This window comes from Trichogramma pretiosum, unplaced genomic scaffold (genome assembly GCF_000599845.2).
Source record: "Trichogramma pretiosum strain Unisexual culture from Peru unplaced genomic scaffold, Tpre_2.0 scaffold6, whole genome shotgun sequence".
NCBI classification, from domain to species: domain Eukaryota; kingdom Metazoa; phylum Arthropoda; class Insecta; order Hymenoptera; family Trichogrammatidae; genus Trichogramma; species Trichogramma pretiosum.
The window spans coordinates 1,029,961-1,048,185 of NW_019641678.1; the positions used below are offsets into that span (position 1 = coordinate 1,029,961).

General features: G+C 42.6%; 2 protein-coding genes across 7 annotated transcripts; both read right to left on the reverse strand.

Moving 5' to 3' along the window:
- Positions 1–94: 94 nt before the first annotated feature.
- Positions 95–6,271, reverse strand: LOC106658265 (protein FAM117B-like). Of its 2 annotated transcripts, XM_014380133.2 has the most exons (7): positions 3,430–6,271; positions 3,051–3,324; positions 2,831–2,979; positions 2,610–2,748; positions 2,384–2,464; positions 1,818–1,953; positions 95–1,248 (listed from the first exon to the last, which is right to left on the reverse strand). In XM_014380133.2, the coding sequence occupies exons 1-7, from the start codon at positions 3,994–3,996 to the stop codon at positions 1,068–1,070; spliced, it is 1,527 nt and encodes a 508-aa protein (XP_014235619.1). In that variant the 5' UTR covers positions 3,997–6,271; the 3' UTR covers positions 95–1,067. The 2 variants fall into 2 exon arrangements, with proteins under 2 accessions (XP_014235619.1, XP_014235620.1); XM_014380134.2 differs by lacking the exon at positions 2,384–2,464 and having other exon boundaries at positions 3,430–6,270.
- A 1,404-nt stretch (positions 6,272–7,675) lies between these two features.
- Positions 7,676–17,926, reverse strand: LOC106658285 (tripartite motif-containing protein 2-like). Of its 5 annotated transcripts, none has more exons than XM_014380177.2 (9): positions 17,493–17,926; positions 11,579–11,915; positions 11,303–11,506; positions 10,991–11,239; positions 10,717–10,903; positions 10,204–10,640; positions 9,949–10,131; positions 9,630–9,876; positions 7,676–9,550 (listed from the first exon to the last, which is right to left on the reverse strand). In XM_014380177.2, the coding sequence occupies exons 2-9, from the start codon at positions 11,894–11,896 to the stop codon at positions 9,315–9,317; spliced, it is 2,061 nt and encodes a 686-aa protein (XP_014235663.1). In that variant the 5' UTR covers positions 11,897–11,915; positions 17,493–17,926; the 3' UTR covers positions 7,676–9,314. The 5 variants fall into 5 exon arrangements, with proteins under 5 accessions (XP_014235663.1, XP_023316586.1, XP_014235664.1 ...); XM_023460818.1 differs by lacking the exon at positions 17,493–17,926 and adding an exon at positions 13,771–14,529; XM_014380178.2 differs by lacking the exon at positions 17,493–17,926 and adding an exon at positions 13,765–14,529.
- Between the last annotated feature and the right edge of the window lie 299 nt (positions 17,927–18,225).

Below are 18,225 nucleotides of genomic sequence, written 5' to 3' on the forward strand. Positions count from 1 at the left end.
TTGAGCATTTCTGTAAGTTTTGCCGTCGTATTGTTACTGTTAAAATTAATTACCAAAAAATAAATTAGACAGCAAGTGCTATTTGATATCTAAATTTTGATGACTTTGAGGATGATGATGTTTTTATAAATCATCTTTTTACCTCATTCCTTTATTGACTTAATATTGTGACATAAAAAATGTAATATTCGAGTTTATAAAAATAATATTAACCATAATTATAAAAGATAGCAATAATTGCAGTTATGTAAGAGGTAATAAACTTTATAATAATACAGAATGAACATAAAAGTATTTAAAAAATGTAAACATTTTTAATTGCAGCAACACTGCAAAAACTCTTTACAAGTCAGAGTTTTTTGTACAAATTTGCAATTTTCCATTCATACACGTGAATACATGTTCTTACTTTTTCACTCAATTTGAGTTTTTGTAACTACACTACCTCTATTCAAATTTAATACTTTTCTCGTCATTAATAGGTTTTCAGAATATTTGTATCCCTGTGTAAAAAATAAGTCATTTAGGACACTTTGAGCACTAATTTAGAATACACATAATTTCGTAAATCTTACATTTTGTAGAACACAATGCATATTTCTACATGTCTTTTATTAATTATCACAAATTATTGTTCCTCGTATTTTTATTATCGTAGATTTATAAATATATTATTTTGTGGACATTTAACGTAACTCAAGAGCTATGTAAATACTTTTCAATATTCATGCACTTATATTTTACTATAAGTTGATGCATTCAAATTTTTCCATTTGTATGATTGCTCAGGCCACAGATTATCAATTTTAGCTGCAATGGGGAACAAACTACTATTTTTTTGTAACATAGTCGATTTACCTGTCTAAGAATTCATTTTTTCAACACTTTGATGAATCAATTTAGGTCTTATTGAAGAAAAAATATAGATATATATTATATATATCTTTGTATATATAAATATATGTATAAATGTTCATATACACATAAATATATATGATTGTATTTGTGAGTATGGTACTAATACCATCCAGATTAACACACTGCTTCATGCTATATGCATCCAAGGACTATGGATTTGGAGAAGGTGTTGATGGTGTCGTATGCATTGAAGGTGTTGTATTAGTAGCCATTGTTGGACTGACTGGTTGTTGAAGTGGAAGGAATGCCGATCCCAAACTTGGTTTTAATTGGAATGCTACACTAGGCTTTGAACAATAGTCTAGTTTACTCAAGTCTATCATTGGCCGCCTGTTGAAATATTATTGTTATTATTTTTTTCAAGGCCTAAATGAAAATACTTGATACATGAGGAACACTTAAATTATTTTAGACAAGACAAATATTTGACTAAACAGAATTTTTGGATCAAAATTATTCAAGAGAAAGCATTTGAACTCAAATAAATTAAGCATAAATACATTTATCTTCAAGCTGTCACTTTCCAATTTATTAGTAGTTTCAAATCACAGAATTTCATATTTTTGGTTATTATAAGTGCTAAAAACTTCTTTGAAGATTCAAAATGAAATAAATTACAGAACGTGAACCATTTATTCAAGTATAAGACAGCATTGAAAAATAATCTCGCAAACCAAAAGCTGGACTTTTACTAGGTGTCTATTATACAAAAAAAAACGTTCACTCATAATCCATTTTAAATGATACGTATTTTAAAAACAGATCAGTATTAAAACTTCATAAAAAATATATTTTAATACAAATCAAAAACTAAAGAGGTACTACTGGGTTTGAAAGATGTTTATCTTTTCTTCCTATCATGCAAGATTTTTGTTTTTTCAACTTAAAATGCATCTTACCTGGCCTCTTCTATGAATTTTGTATTGACTTTTTCACATCCATCTGGTGGTTCTCTAGCCAAAAATCTATTAATATGAGGAGATGTACCCAAGCGCCCTTCTCTATCATGGTCTGGCGTAGAGCCACGGCTTCCACCTGTGACATTGAAAAAATTATTCAAAACTAGTTTTATATTCCATCATGTTGATGACTACATGATTGATACTCATATAATACTCAAGAAATAAACTTAAATTAACTAATAATTCAAACCATTAGAAAAAATTAATACATTAATAGGTCTTTAATGATATGTAAAATTTATCACTATAATTTCTGAATAAGTTTTAATAATAACTAAGTTAAAAAATAATACTAAAAAGTTTTAAAATTATTATAAACTATATCTACAATTAAAATGCTTCTATCAAACTATGTAATTACTAAAGTAGTGCAGCTTTAATTTCATGCAATACTGTAATTAAATTATAGTACTAATAAAGCAGGCATTGCAAACAGAAGATCAAGTTCAACGATCTAGTGTAGTTAATGCAAAATAGTTTTGAACTTTTTGATAATGTCCAACCTTGTAACAGGTCACTAGATGGACGAGATACATCCACTGAACCTGGTAATGGTGGAGACTCTGAATTCCTTGATGGAGGGCCTGATTTTAAAACAGGCATCCATAAGGGTTAAAAAAGTAATTTATTTATAGAAATAAGTTCAAAGTTCAGTTTATTATCATGAAAATATTTGTATAAAGATTTTATATAAAACTATGATTAAAAAACTTGGACTTGTTACTTTACCTGACGAGTAAGAACTGGAAGGAAGATCAGTTGCTGGAGTTTGAGTATTAACACTGTTGACACTACATTTTGCTCTGAATAAATCAGCCAGAGGTGCACGGTGTCCTTCAGGTGTATTTTGATCTCGCAATCTGGCATACTAGAGTTGATAGATGAGTAATGAATAATAGTCAAGTTTGAGTTTTCAATAATTTTTACAGATGACAAATCATGGCACAAACCTTGTCTTCAATGTGATGATCATCGCAAGAAGTTGAGGTGGATTTGAGAACCAAACCTTCAATTTCCTGATTCAAACCTTCAATTGATGATCGCATTGGAGGTCTCATGGGCTTGATTGTGATGGCCTTACTCGAGCCAAAATGGTTATCTGTCAAAAAAATTAAATTATTACAAAATGAAGCGGGTATGATACGGAGAAGGAAAATTGATGGCCCTTACAGGCAGACGTTTGGGACGCGATGCTGGGCAAAATGACGGAATGATCGGCGGGTAGGGCCGGTCCTCCCGGAGTAATGAGTCCAAAAGCTGCGGTTCTTTCGCGGCTACTGGTGCTTTCTTTGTTGGTGCGTTGCAGACGATGTCTAAAGTACTTTTCGAGCTTTTCGTCGGTCATGGTTTGATCAGCGGCTGTAGCCGTGACCGGAGCGACCGGTGACGGGGCCGAATGTCGCGGACCGTAAACCTTCGGCACGGTGTTGCTCCATTCGTCCGTCTGCTCGTGAAACACAGCAAAGACACACATAAACATACGAGTTGTAAAAAAAGACAATGAAAGCGAGAAAGCGCGACAATATAGAATGGAACAATGGATGTTTACCTGAGTGGCTTTGTCAACGAGCAGGAGGCTGGTTTGTAAATAATCCCGGGGCCACTGGCCCTGCATGTAGATTGTGTCGAGGGACGCGGTGCGCCTGATGATGCGGTGGCCGTTGCCCGAGGCGTCGAGGTAGCAGCCATCGGGTCCGCGCGCGCTCAGCGTCTTGGATTTGGAGAAGTAGCCGCTGGAGGCCCGCGTGGGCCCGGAGGCCAGTGCTCCGGGGCTGCGCTGACCCGAACAGGCGTCCGGCGAGATGCGACTGGTCGTGGCCGATCTCCAACCGGGGGTCGGTGACAGCGGCGGCGCGTTGCAGGCCACCGAGCTCGTGGTCTGGGACGCCGACGTCGAGCGATGTACGTCGGTCGGCGTCTGCGACGTCGAGTTGGCCGCGTTGGACTGCTGCTGCTTGTTGTTGCTGGTCTGTGTGGTGGCCGCGGCCGAGCCGCCGCTCGTGTTGTTCTGTTGTCGCAGTAGCGAGCTGACGGGCAGGGTGGCCCGCATCGGGCCCTGCTTGGTCGAGCCCGAGCATGGCGACTTGCGCACCCGCTGGGACGAACTGGCCGACATGATGCTGCTGTGGCTCTCCGCTACTCCGCACTGGTAATTTTATTTTATTTTGTATGTATTTTTTTTGTTGTACAATTTGCGGCCCGGTGGCGTCGGTGTGGCGACGACGACGCGTGTGCCTCTCTGCACACAATATGCTCGACTCGATCGGAGTTAGGCCACTTTCGCACACTATGCGAGTGAGTGAGTCTCTCTCTCTCTCTCGCTCGCTTCTTTTTCGATTCTTCGCCGCTCTTATAATGAGCGTCTGTATGCTTGCGGAGCTGGCGAGTGTGCCTCGTTCTTTCTCTCTCTCTTTCTCTCGTCCTCTATATACACACACCTAATGTATCAAATATGTGTATGCATGGATATAAGAACTACAGCAGTCACTTGGCTGGCCAGAGCTCTTAAAACGTACACACGCACCGCACACAAATAACGCACTCACTCACAAAACAGCTTTGATGCATAGATATAGACACTGCACTTCTGCACGTATGCGCTTTGCGTAAATGTGTAGTTATATATTAAATACGTATACTCACATACACGTATGTATGAATATACGCGTATATATGTTGAATAGCGCACGTATATATATGCGCTGCATCTAGTCACAGTAGTCACTCGAACGTACGCGCTAGCGTACTCCGCGTAGTACTACGCGCGCGGCGGGTGGGTGGGTTAAAGAGGGGGCCGCTTCTCTCACACACTGCACCAACACAGACACATGTATATAGTCTACATACATATAGGTATACACGCGCGTAGAGAGAGACCGTTCTCTTACATACACCGATGTATATAGGTACACATACGCGCGCACACACGGAGTATTTTGCGAGGCTGGTGATGCGGCCACGGGGCGACGAGTCGTGGCGAGACGAGGAGGTGGCGAGCAGGAGGAGGTCGCGGGAGACGAGCACGAAGAGCAGCAGCACCGCGTTATACTACTACTGCTACTACTACTCTGCGCTCTTTCTCTCTCTCTCTCTCTCTCGCCAGCAGCAGCAAAAGAGAGTGAGAGAGAGAGACAGATAGACGCGCGACCTTCCTGGCTTCGATCGGCTACGTTATACACTACTCTCGTGTACTACTATGTGTAGCTGATGCTGATGCTGTTGCTGCTACGATGCCTAGGCCGCCGGGAGGTCGCGCATGCGACTCCTCGGGGCTGCTGATCCTCCACGTTCTTGCCTAGCTCTCGGGCTCGTACGCGCGACACTACACCAACGCAGGCAAGGGTTGAAGGCGAGCAGCTCTCGCCTTGGCGCGACTCCGAGTCCTTGAAAACCACTGCCACTGCGTGCTGCTGTATATTTTATATACTCCAATGTACGTACCCGATACGTACGCTGCAGGGAATACTACAACACACTTGTACAGGCTCGGCGAACGCAGGAATAAAGAAGGGCTCGAATGTCGTAAAGTCGCTTCTTTTCTCTCTCTCTCTTTTATTTTTTATCTCGGAGAATGCGATCCGATCGTCGTCGACGTCGGTGCAGCAGGAGACACGGAGTGCTCCGAAATGCACGGAATAAATCGGACGCCAGGCACGGACTGTATGTGTCTCGCAAAAGCGGAGCCAAAGCGTGGTATTATATTATACTGCTGAATTTTTTGCTCGCGCGCGCGTTGCGTCGATTCTCTCGCAGCTATATGCCTTTTTTTTTACGCGCACACACACGCTCACTCGCGCACTTGTATGTGTTGTGTATGTACGCGCGCTCTTTCTTCCTTTCTTTCGCTCTTTCTTTCTTTCGCCTCGCTGAATGTGAGCGTTGGTCGGCGATCGGTCCCTCGCTTATTCAGCTCGCAGCACAGACTCGCGCACGGTTCGATGTGTGTATGATATTCGTACGTTTACGCGCGCCCGACAAACACACGCGCACGAATACACTTATTTTACATTATATTCGCACGGATCGCATGCGTGTGCATGTGTGTATATAGGATGAAGCGTTCGGCTGCGGTCGTACGTATATACACGCGGAACGTTCGGTATTACAATGCGCGCTCTATTCACTCCACTGTTTTGCGCGCACTACAATACAAGGCGGGCACTCATATTTTCAAGCATTATTCTCACATTTTTGCGCGAAAAACGGACTCGAACGCGCACCTACACCCGTGCACATCGCATACACGTAAAATCGCGTATACGGCAGGTTTTATATTGGTGGTAGTAGTATAGTAGTACGGCACAACAGTTAGTGGCTTTGTGCGCGCGGAACACAGAACCGATGGCGGACTCGCATCGGGCAGCATAGCACGCGCGAGACTCAGCACGCATATAAAATCCAAGAGCGAGGCAGTGAGCAGCTCTGCTGCCTCGCCAACGGCAGCAGCAGCAGCAGTATAGTAGTAGCGTAAGCGCGACAAGAGCACATGTGTGCGTACATCTGTACGTGTGTACAGAGAGTATGTATGTAGCTACATAAAGAGACTCGGAAGAGTTCGGAGTCGCGCATAGGGAAGAAGGCGCAGAGTCGCACGAGCACACACAGACACCTGAGAGGTGCTGTATATGCAATTCGCGTGCAGAGTACTACACGGAGAGGCTCCCGTTGAATAGTAGTATTGCAGTACCTGTACATATATATTCGCGAGCATAAAGAGTAGACGAGTGTGCGTGTGCCTGCTGCGTTTGTGTGATACGCGCGCGCGCGCGAGCGAGCTTAGCTTCGTATATTTGGCTACATATATATTCATGTGCGCGCGGCCGGAGTCACAATTGCAAGCGAGCAACCAGCCACCCACTCTCCCTTCCCGTTTTACGCGCTTACTACTACTATGTGTATCGCCTGTGTACGAGCTGCTACTACGCTCGCAAGTCGCGAGTCGCGTGCGACTACTATACGAGCGAGAGAGAGAGAGAGAGGAGCTTTCCGTGTGCAGTTCAGTGTCTGCATGCCTCTGTCTCGCTCCCTCGTAGCCCGACCATTGGCGAAAAATTTTCACACACAGCGCGTAGTGACATATAGCAGCTATGCGAGGCGGCAGCGGCAACAACGTTGCTTCGGTATATAGCAACTTGCCAATGCCTGCAATTCTTGGTGCGCGAATCGCGCAGACTCAGACCATCCACGTGCCACGAGTTCTCGTAGTAGTATCGCACTCACACGCTCGCAAGCTCGTCCCGCACACACGTACGCCACGGCCCGAGTAGTAGTAGTAGTATAGCTGTATGCATATACGGCACACGGAACTTGTATCAATCGGGCGAGTTTCACCCCTGCCCGACCTCAAGGCGACCTTCCTGCCTCTCTCTCTCTCTCTCTCTCTCTCTGCTGTTTGCGCGCGTATACTTACCCTCGACCTCTCGCGCTCGTGCACAGCTCACATAGAAGTAGCAGTAGCAGCAGCAGCAGCTTTCCTCCTATCTCCCGTTCAGCCTCTGACGCCTGCACAAAACGCCACTCCGATATATACATACCTATGTACGTGTGTATTACTCCCTCGCTCCCTTATGCTTGCATACTATAGCAGGCAGCAACTCGAGACTTTATGTGCATGCAATTTCGTGAGAGAGAAATGAGAAGGGTAGGCTTTTCGCAGCGCCTTATTCATATCCAATCTATGTATAAGAAAGCTCGGCTCGTTCAGGCAGAGAAAAATTTATTTTATTTGTTTTTTTTTTGTTATATAAAGGAACTTTATTTATTTTCGCAGAGTTTTAAAAAGCGAGACATACAAATTTGTTGTTTGCTTTTCGTCTTTTTTTTTCTTTTTCGTTAACACGCATTATACAGTATATAACATGTACAAAGTATTTACAAGCTGAGTAAAAGCAATAGTACAACATTATTATCTTACAGCACGGCTTGATGACGTTTTTTTTTTCTTTTCATTTTCTTTTCATTTTTTTTCCTTCGTCCATTCAATTGGGTATGCGTTATGTTATAATACCGTACCGCACGCTTATAATTTAAGACCAAGTACAATCAACGTTTAATGAATAAGTTTATGATAAAATTATAGGCTGACTAGACGTTATAATTAATCGTGGGTTACGCGCCCGGCACTCGCACATATTTACTGCACTTTTAATCTCCGACGGACATACACGCATACCAAAAAAAAAAAAAAAAAATGAAAACAGAAGAAACAAAAACTCGTATATCGATTGTTTAAAGCCCATCGTATTATATGTGCGATTTGCGCGCGAATCGTATAAATTGTAAAAAAGAAAACATGTCGCCAAAAGACACAACGATGGCTGTCATGGTATATCGTGAGACGAGTTTATAAAAATATCTTCGTAACATCGTAATTGCATTGCAACTAATCGATAAAAGTTGTATACAACGTGATATTATTTCGTAATAAGTATTTGAATAAGTATAAGAAAAATTCGCCTCACGTTCGTGCTCTCTAAAATCGTAATTCTATTCGTATATGCAATCGAGTGAACATTCGTTAAGAAAATTTCTTAGGAATGTAAGGGAGAAAAATAAAGCTTGACTTAGCCGCTAATAAATGCAACAACATTCGGAAGAGTACTTTTGAACCGAAAAATTTTCTTTTTCTTCTATTCTTGCTGCAGCATTTCCGGCCCCTTTTTCGTTTCCGAACGAAAAAATATAATAAAATTTAATAAAAAAAATAAAAAATGATCTCACGTTCGAGCGTAAGTAATGCTTTGCCGTAATTCTTCTAGAGTTTAAAATGAAACTTCGGTTTCTGCGGGTAAGTCTTGTTAAATCAAAAAGAAATAATAACCTATCGACGATGAAAACAAGAGAATAAGCTAATGAACCGAAGATCTAAACGAATCTAAATACAAATTTGATTAAAATCTCCGGAAAATATATGGCTTTTTTTACAATCTAACGTATTTTTCAAAATCAACTTAAAAATACGCAATCAGTTTCATCAAGACTAGTATCATTCGTACAGATTGTTTTGCATTCAATGCGCCTCATAGAGTTTGTAGTCAAAATTTAGCTTATTGCGACGCAATAATACTGAACACATTCTATTTACAATACTTTTCAAGTTAAGCTGTAACAAATAACTTTTTACATGGTTGCTTTTGATTTTTAATTATTTTACAATCTATATGCAACTGCAATCTATCAACTAGAAAAAATTGCCTAAGTTTGTTTGATTATGGAGCCTAATTTTTCGATCGTGTTCTACACAAATTTTTCATATAGTAATGGCAGTGTTTTATGTCACATTGTTTTGCCGCAATCAATAGGTAGCTGCTAGTATACCAATAAATATTCGAATGGCCACTACGATACTGGCAGATCGGAGCCCTAAGAAACTAATCTTTTATCCAGTAAAAACTAGATCGATAAATTCATGGACTTTTTAATCAAAAGATGAATTTACCAATATCTGTACTTTTTTACGCAATCGTTACCCAAGTCAACTGCGACGAGATGTTCCTCTGGCAACACCGCAATTCCCGAGGGTCGCCGCAATTTCGAGTTGTGAGAATCGATTTCTGATAAAATTTCACCGCCAAATTTCAGTAGTTGTATAAAACTTCGGCCTTTTTCTGTTCTTGTTGCTAAAATTCTACCCTCATTGTCAATAGTGACTCCGGCATATTTTCCTTTTCCTGATACAACAATTAAAATTATTCATTTTATTTTCTTCCAATTTTTAAATATTTATTCAAAATGTAATGGATAACAAACCTTTTGATCCAGTGCTTATTTCCTCTGTAAAATCTCCTTTAGCGGAAAATACGTGAAGCGATTCTCCAGCAACCAAAATTTCACCAGCTGGACCAACTGCGACCGATGTTATTAATTTGAACATAGTTGGTTTACCGACTTGGAATAACATCTTTCCATCACAGTCAAACACAACTACACCACACTGTCCGTTATCAGCAACTAATATGTGACCGTAATTACGATCGACAGCTATATCAATTGGCTCCTAAAATAAACATTCATTTAAATTATGAATTTATAATAATAGAATCAATAATTTATTAAAATAGTAACGTACTTGAAGAGTATTGTGTGAAAAAGACCTGATTGTATCACCATCTTTATTCATTTCAGTTACAGTTTTGGTTCTCCAATTTATTATTACCAAGCCTTGTTCAGATATTGCAATTCCCGTACAACTTCGTCCCTCTAATCCCTCATTCGTAATATGTTTTTGAAATTCAAGATTACTATCTAAAACCTATGGATGATTGAAAATTAGATGTAAGTTTATAATTGCTCAGTAAATATTGTGTAGGTAATAATCACTTACTTTTATTCGCGAATTACCAGTATCTACGACATAAATTGTTCCCTCATCATCAACAGCTACAGCAACAGCTTGATTAAATTCTTCTTTGCCAGAACCTTTTTGCCCATATACTTTCAATGGTTCATTGTGTTCACTAACTTCAAAAGTTAGTGGATAATCCTTGATTGATCTTTCAAAAACGGATACTTTCAAAGCATAACTGCCCGGTTTCATGGGCCTGAACGATACTTCGTAAGTTCCGTTTTCTAAATCTTTCACCCAAGTTTCAATAGGAAGATTTTTGTTTTGGGATTGATTATTTTCAATGAGATGAAGTTCTGCTTTTATTGGGTCGCCTCCAACACTTCGAGGATAGCCGTGATAATCTACAGTTTCGACTATAACAGATGTTTTTAACTTGACAACAGCGGTGTCTTTTAATTTCGCTCGACACAACCCTTGAAAAAAAAATAAAATTATGTTTTATAAATACTTGTACCAAATGTTATTCACATCTTATTATATAAAGCATACCTGGTAAAGTTGTACTGGATCTTACTCTTCCAAAATTACTTAGTGCTTGTTCCAAGTTTGTTAGAGCTTTATTGTGATCAAACTCTGAAGTGATAAAGGCATTTTCTCGTGGTTCATTAAGAGCTACCGCTGCATCTAATTGATCTGTCAAGCTACCAATCCGTTGAGTAATATTTCGTACTTCAACCTTTAAAATTTTAATTGACTCATGAAGAATATTATACATGTATGACTGCTTTAATTATATTATTTCAATTGTGAATATTTTTATTACCTGATATTGTAAGCCCTCACATTCTTGTTGAACTTTATTTTTTTCTGTTTCAATGAGTGTGTGTTGTTCTTCAAGAATTCTTTTTTTATCTTTTGCAGCTGCATGTACAGCAGCACATAGCTCAGATTTTCTCTTTTCAACTTTTGCAATGATTTCATTAAATTGAGCATCGATGGCTGTCAAACATTTTTGTTTTGTTGAATCTAACCTTTGGAGTTCTGAAGTTACAGATTCTTGAGCTTGAGTCAACTAAAAATGAAAATATTACAAGTAGTTTTGAGATCAGTAACACTTATGATCAATGAAACATACCTTTGATATACATTCGTTTGCTTTGTACAATAATATTTCTGACATACGTTTAATAGCTATACTAAATGGTATTATTGTATGTTCATTACAGCCAGGAGATGTTCCTGCATGATTGCCACCTGTGCAGACTGAACAGAAGACTGTGTCGCAAGTTTCACAGAATAATAATTCCTGATTCACATGGATGGAGCATTTTGGAATGACCTGTAAAAAATAATGAATGAATGTTTTATGCTTTAAGGTAATGAGCATATATTTGAATTTCTGCAAACAAACCTCTCTACGCTGCCTAGACATCAAATCCAACAACTGATTAACTAGAAAACTTGGTGGCAGTGCTGGGACTCCTCCTCTGGGAATGGTGATCAATTCCCTACAAATTGGACATCGAAAAGCTCCTGCCTCTCTAGTCTGCGAAGCTGCGATTCTGGTGAGACAGTGTAGGCATACCGTGTGGGAGCATGGCAATAGCTTTGGAGTGTGTTCGCTACCATCGTATACACAGAGACAGGTCCCACATGTCAGGAAGCTTTCGTTGAAGTCCTCGTAATTGATGCTGACAGTCTCCACAAGCATGGAGCTCATGCTGACCATTCTCTCGCCTAATCTCGTTCTGCAAGAACAATCAAAAAGACAAAGGATGTTAAGAGCGTGCGAAATCCCTTGGTCGAGGAGTCGAATGACTTCTAAGTAAGGAGGATAGTTCTAAGAAATTTCGTAAATATGTAGCCACGGACACAGAATACCGGACGACGTCATGTTTCTGCAAGTCTCGCTTGTCTCTCTGCGTCAGTAGTTGTATAGTGTGCGACGTCTGCGATATATGTCGTGCGCGTGCAGGACAATCTCTTGAGCTGTCGGGAGAGAAGTCGCATAAATAAGCAAGAGCAATGCGTATGCGACAATGCCGAGTGGAGGAAGGTAAAGGAAAAGAGAGACGGGCATACAAATAACGTCTAGCTCGGTCGCGCGCGGCGTATAATCTAAAACGCCGAGGTAATAAAGTAGGCACGCAGAGGCAGGGAAGAAAGAGAGACAGAGACAGCTACGGATAATAATAATGCATTATAAAGAGGAAGACAAAAAAAAAGGTAAGTAGGTACGTATAAGGAAGAGATGAGGATCGCGAATATACACTTCTTGCGAGAGAGGGAGAAAGACATAAAACGGAGGGGTGGCGGTGGTGGTGGTCGTTGTCGTTGTAGTGCTCGACAGTCGCGACGATCCATGGTCGAGAGGATCGCGTTGCATTGTACAGCGCGTACATATATATGATATATATGCACGCGTTTGCAAATTGCATTGTGTGCTGGCTCGCGCATATATATTGCATGCATCGCAAAGATAACACCTGATGGGACGTTACTCGCATTCGTAATTCGTCATGCGTGTTTGCTTTATCTATTCGCGTACGTACGTCATTGCGGGAGATGAGGCGCGTTGATGTTTCGTGACCAAATATATCCTATCTCTTTCTGCGTAAGTGCACGGATGCTTATTAATAGCACGGATATAATTCTTTTATAATGTCTTTGAAAGAAACGAGCGTAAGAAAAGAGAAATGGCTACGAGGGAGTCGAGTATAAGGCCGACGGGAAAGTAGTTAGTAGCTCGATCGTCAATTGACGTCGGCGGCTAAAGGGACGAGTATAGTAATAAGGGACTCACTGAATGGCTAATCGAAGAGCCTCCATGTCCGCAAACTGTTATAATCAACGCAATGATGCTTTGTTGCTATACGCACACACGCGTGCGCGAGCAGGCCGCAGTAGTTCGGAGCAGCTGAGTGTCAGACGTGCAGCGGTGCGTAATTGGCAGCGTTATATATCAGATAGCAGCAGCAGTATTATATTAGCAAAACAACGTCGACAACAAAGAAGCTCTGCTGCACAGCCTCGTGTGCGTCGTCGGTCGTCGTCGTCGTCGTCGTTGACGACTCGTCGAGCAGTTAACGAGATATTATGAACACATGCACAGCACAGTACACAAAACACACTCCCAATCTATATGTATGAATGATGTATCGCGTGTCGTTGTCGACGCGCTTGTCATATACTTTGTTTCGGTAAACGAATTTTTTTCTGCTATATACTTGGAACGCACTTCACGAGGACGCGCGCGCGCGTGTTTTCACTACGCACTCGCTTGTTGCAGCACTCGAAAGGGAAAGAGATAGAGAGAGAGAAAAGAACAGCTGCAGGCACACAGGTCAAACTATTATTGCGTTGCGATGTGCATATCGAGAGAAAGAGAGAGAGAGCAAGAGTCATGCGTTGTTGTTGTAGACAATCTCGATGCGTGCGTTGGCGATATAATGTATAACAAATTTCACTCCGTTGTGTACAGAGCTCTCTCGGCTCTCGAACGAAGAAACTTTTATACACGATTGACCATTATGGCTGCTGCTCGTGTTGCTGATGTTGCTCGCACACGCAGACGAGATAGTAGTAGCAAGAACTTACACGCACAGACAGATAGTGTGTATATATGTTATTATTATACACGCAGGCTAAGCAGTCGGTCGAAGGCGAGCGAGCAGTAGCAGCAGCAGTCTCAACTCTTGAGCGAGAAAGAGAGTCTCTCGAGAAAGACCAAGAGTAAGAAAGAGAGAGAGCAATTGTGTCTATATGTCTATTCTACGAAACTAAAGAAGTAAGAGCTGTCTACACTCGCGCTCGAACGTGCGCTGCGATGGATGATGATGCGATCTGCGAAGTGCGTGCGCTCCGTTTGGCCACGGGCCCACAACTGCTGCTCCGAGCGTTGCCTCTCTCATCATAGCGCAGCGCTGCCGTTTTACTCGTGTTGTGTGCTGTTGCTTATATTCTCTCTCTCGTCGGAGATCGGCGGCCGTGTGCTCTCTCAGCTGCACTTTCCGACTCTCTCTCTCTCTCTCTCTCTCTCTCTCTCTCTTTCTTATACTCTGCAGCACACGATAATGTACATGCAATTTTCTATATAGATGCAATATATATTGCGCGCCGCGTGTACGTACATCGAGGCATTGAATTATATGCACCGTAGTAAGTGTATTACGGAGCTTGCTCTGTACTCCGTAGATGCAATATAGGGCTCCGCGGCGAGGTTTTATATACATCTCTGCGAGAGCTGCAACTATAACACAGGGCCGTGAGCGAATTTGCAGCGGCGTACACGAGAGCTGTATCAGCTAGTATATATAGGTACATGGTACGTGTATAATACAGTAAGTATAAGACTCTCTCGCCTCGCGCACCTCCCACGCAATTCGAGCAACTATTATAAAAGCGAGGATCGCTATTGTGATTGTATATTAAACTCGAGGCACCATCCGTCTCTCGAGAACGCTTCTATCCCAAGAACGACTTTATACGCCGTTGCGTTATTATATTATACGCGAGAGCGCGCGAGCGACTCGACGTTCGCTTTTGTTTTTACGAAAGAATTTAGCAAATGGAATAATATAAGTATACGAATTAACGTGCTGAATAATAGACATTGCGCGTAGACGAAATCCTTAGCTCGCGCGCATAAGTATAATAGCGCGCGAGTCGACGCGATAAATTCACGGATTAATTAAAGCTGCTGCGCGCCTCGAGCGACTCGCAGCCAAATATATACTTTACGCGCCTGCACAGTACATAGATATTGTGCATTTATGTATGCGCGATACAATGCGCGCGATAATCGCAATAAATTTGCAGTCTAGTGTCGCATCGGGAGGCGCCTATGTATGCTTGCTAATTCAATAACGACGCATAACGCGTACGATATTATAACTATACGTTATAATGTAAGCCAAATCCAAGTCATGTGTGTGTGTAGTCGGCTCGACGAATTAAATTATATATAAATATCGTGTATATGCGCGACACGTTGGTCATAGCTGGGGCAAAAATAGCCGACACGACGCTCTCGCGGCATTTTATTGTACATGTATACGCGAGCCGATTTCGTACCTTGTGTATTATAATAAATTCGCCAAATAAAGCCCGATATACGCATTAAAGTGAGAATTTTTTTGCGGCCAAAGACTCGCAAATATGTGTATCTTATTGACTAAATGGACTCGTTACGTAATACATCGAACATATAGAATTTGGTCAGCGAGGTAATTAGCCGCAACTATTTTGCTTATCTCCGCGGTGCTCTCGTAGGTACGTCACGCTCATATTATATCCGCATTATTTTTACGCCATACATAGCTTCTCTCGCGATAAGCGAGTCGATTCGAAGTGAAAAAGCCACCACGAACTCTTGTTCAGCTACATATAATAGCGAGCGCACTCGTCTCTGGAGCAGCAGTGGTCCCGATGCAGCGCGTCGTCATCGTCGTCGCGGCAATGCATTACGGCTCGTACACGAGAGCTGGTACGTATTATCGTTCCGCACGATTGCGTTTCTCGAGATTAGCCGCAAAGAAGTGCATACTCGCGTTATCGTCTAGGCCTTCCATATTAGGTGGCCGCCGCGCGATAAGCCGCGCTCGGGTATATCGTACATTTACAACGAATCGGTTCCACGATCGTATCGCGGCAATTATAAAAGCACGATCGCGGCAGCTTGCGACATCGGATCGAGTTTGTAAAAATGCGTCGCACGGTATACCTGCGTAAGTAATATACGCGTTCGCTACGTGCATATATGCATATATGTTCGACTCGCATAACGTATACAAGAACGAAGGGGGTGGTAGGGCCTTCCCAGACGGTTGTGTGCCTTTTGAAACCGAATCGCGACGACGACGACGACGACCGAGCTATATAGCTCGACGCGACTTATGGTTACCTAACGAATCTATATAATACGCCCGTCCAGATATATACGTATATATGCGTGTACACGTACGCGCTAGGCCAGACTAAGATAGGATTACTCTCTTGAAGCGCTAGCTGGGCTTGCTCGGCTGGACACTTGCATAACTCGCTCTTATATGTATAGCATAAAAAGGTGTATATACTTTCTGCGCCAGGTCAGCTATATACAGTTCGCGAGTCAGCTATTCGACTCGGGTCTCGAATTCGCTTCGCGCGCCTGTGTGCATCCGGCATAGGTATTACCTGCAGTCTCTCTGCTCGGTATAAACTCGAGCTTTCGCGCGCGCAGTTTTCTTACATAGGCTGCCGCCGGCGCACGTATCCGATGATAATTTACAAAATATTCATGCCATTCGAGATTATGCATAACATCGCGGCATCGCGATCGCGCGAGCCTTCGTATACATAAACCGACACGCCGCTTTCTACTCGCACTTCCATATCGATAATGTCATATTAACTACAAAGAGATGTTTTCTTTTCGCAAAAGTCGGTGCACAGCAGTGATCTCGTATTCAAGCTCTACTCTCTTTCGTAACGCACGATGTATAGGCTCGCGAGAGTTTTTCTCTTTCCGTATTTATTTATGTATTCGCGCACGTGCGCGAGCTTTGATGCACCGATCTCGAGCGCACAAGTATACTTTTATGGTGACGAATATTCGACTTTAATATAAGACCGCCGCACATTGGACTTGTTGACGTTTATATATGCGCGCGCGCACGAGCTTGCGATCGCTAAAACTTTATATATCTCGCAATTCTATACGCTGCACGTGCGCGCGCAAGCTGCTATATATAACAGTAATACACCCTCTCTCTCTATGCGTGTGTATATAAAAGATCATTTGCCCGATATATATAAGATTATGCTGTATAACGCGATGTGTCCTGTATAGCAGCTGTGGGCTTGTGTGTATGTGGTTCGAGGTTTACTGAACTCGAGCCGAGCTTGCAAGCTCGACTTGCCTATGGAAAACTATATGGGGCACGAATCGCGGGCTCGCGGGAAAAATCCCGTTTTCCCGTTTTCTCATTGATGTGCGTGTATGCGTAGTCACGTAGAGGAATCATCGAGCGAAACTAGGCACAAGGTGTACCGTGTAACGAATCCCCCTTTGCGTATGTCTACGTGTAATTCATATCCGCGCGACGCGATATTAAGTCACAAAGTCGTCGCCTTTCGGAAAAGTCAGACCAGCTGTATAAGATGACATCCAAGTAACCGTACGTTATCGTATAGCATCCTATATAGCGCACGAAGCACGAAGGATAACGTACGTTACGCGCAGAGTACATGACCTCGCAACGTCGAAAGAGTAATACAGTTACGCGTCGCAGTAGCTGTCCATTATAATGACGCGTATAAACTATATTTGTATAAAATATACTCACTGTCGTCCAGAGAAAAGGCAGCCAACGACGAAAATTCGTACGAATTCGCTGCCGCGAGGAAAGGATTGCACCACAACGACGACGCAGGACAATTTGCCATCTAAAGCTTCTTACGGGTATATCGCGCGGAGCCGAGACAGGATGCGACCCGAGGAATCCTGCATACCTTCTCGCACCTCACAATCACAGGCAGAGAGAGAGAGATTATATTTTACAATGGTGCCACTCATAAAGAAGTATACAATGATAATGCGACGGTCGCGCGGGAGGCGAGCTGCTGGTGGTGGTGGCGGCGCCGCAGAGTGTACAACGTCTCTCGGCTGCGCTCCTCGGGCCAAGTCGCGCTGCTGCTGCTGCACACTGCACCAATATAATGTGTGTAATACGTGTGGCTCGGCATTAACTGCGCGATATGCACTGCGGCTCTCGAGCTTGACTGACACTGCTCGCGCGCGACACACACATATACGCACGGAGTCACGTTCGCGAGTGTGGTTGCTGCTGCTGCTGCTCTCGCGAGTAGTTCACCTGATGTGTATTATATAGTTCTCTCTCTCTCTCTCTCTCTCTCTCTCTGGCTCGCTCGAAACCTTAACACACTCAGTGGCTTGTATCGTGCTGGAACTGTTTTCAGGTGCTGGAGGGCGCAGGCGCCGTCGCCGCCGCTTATTCGAAGCTCGAATCAAACGACGAAAGCTTCGTATCGTTCGCTGCGACGACGACGACGACGACG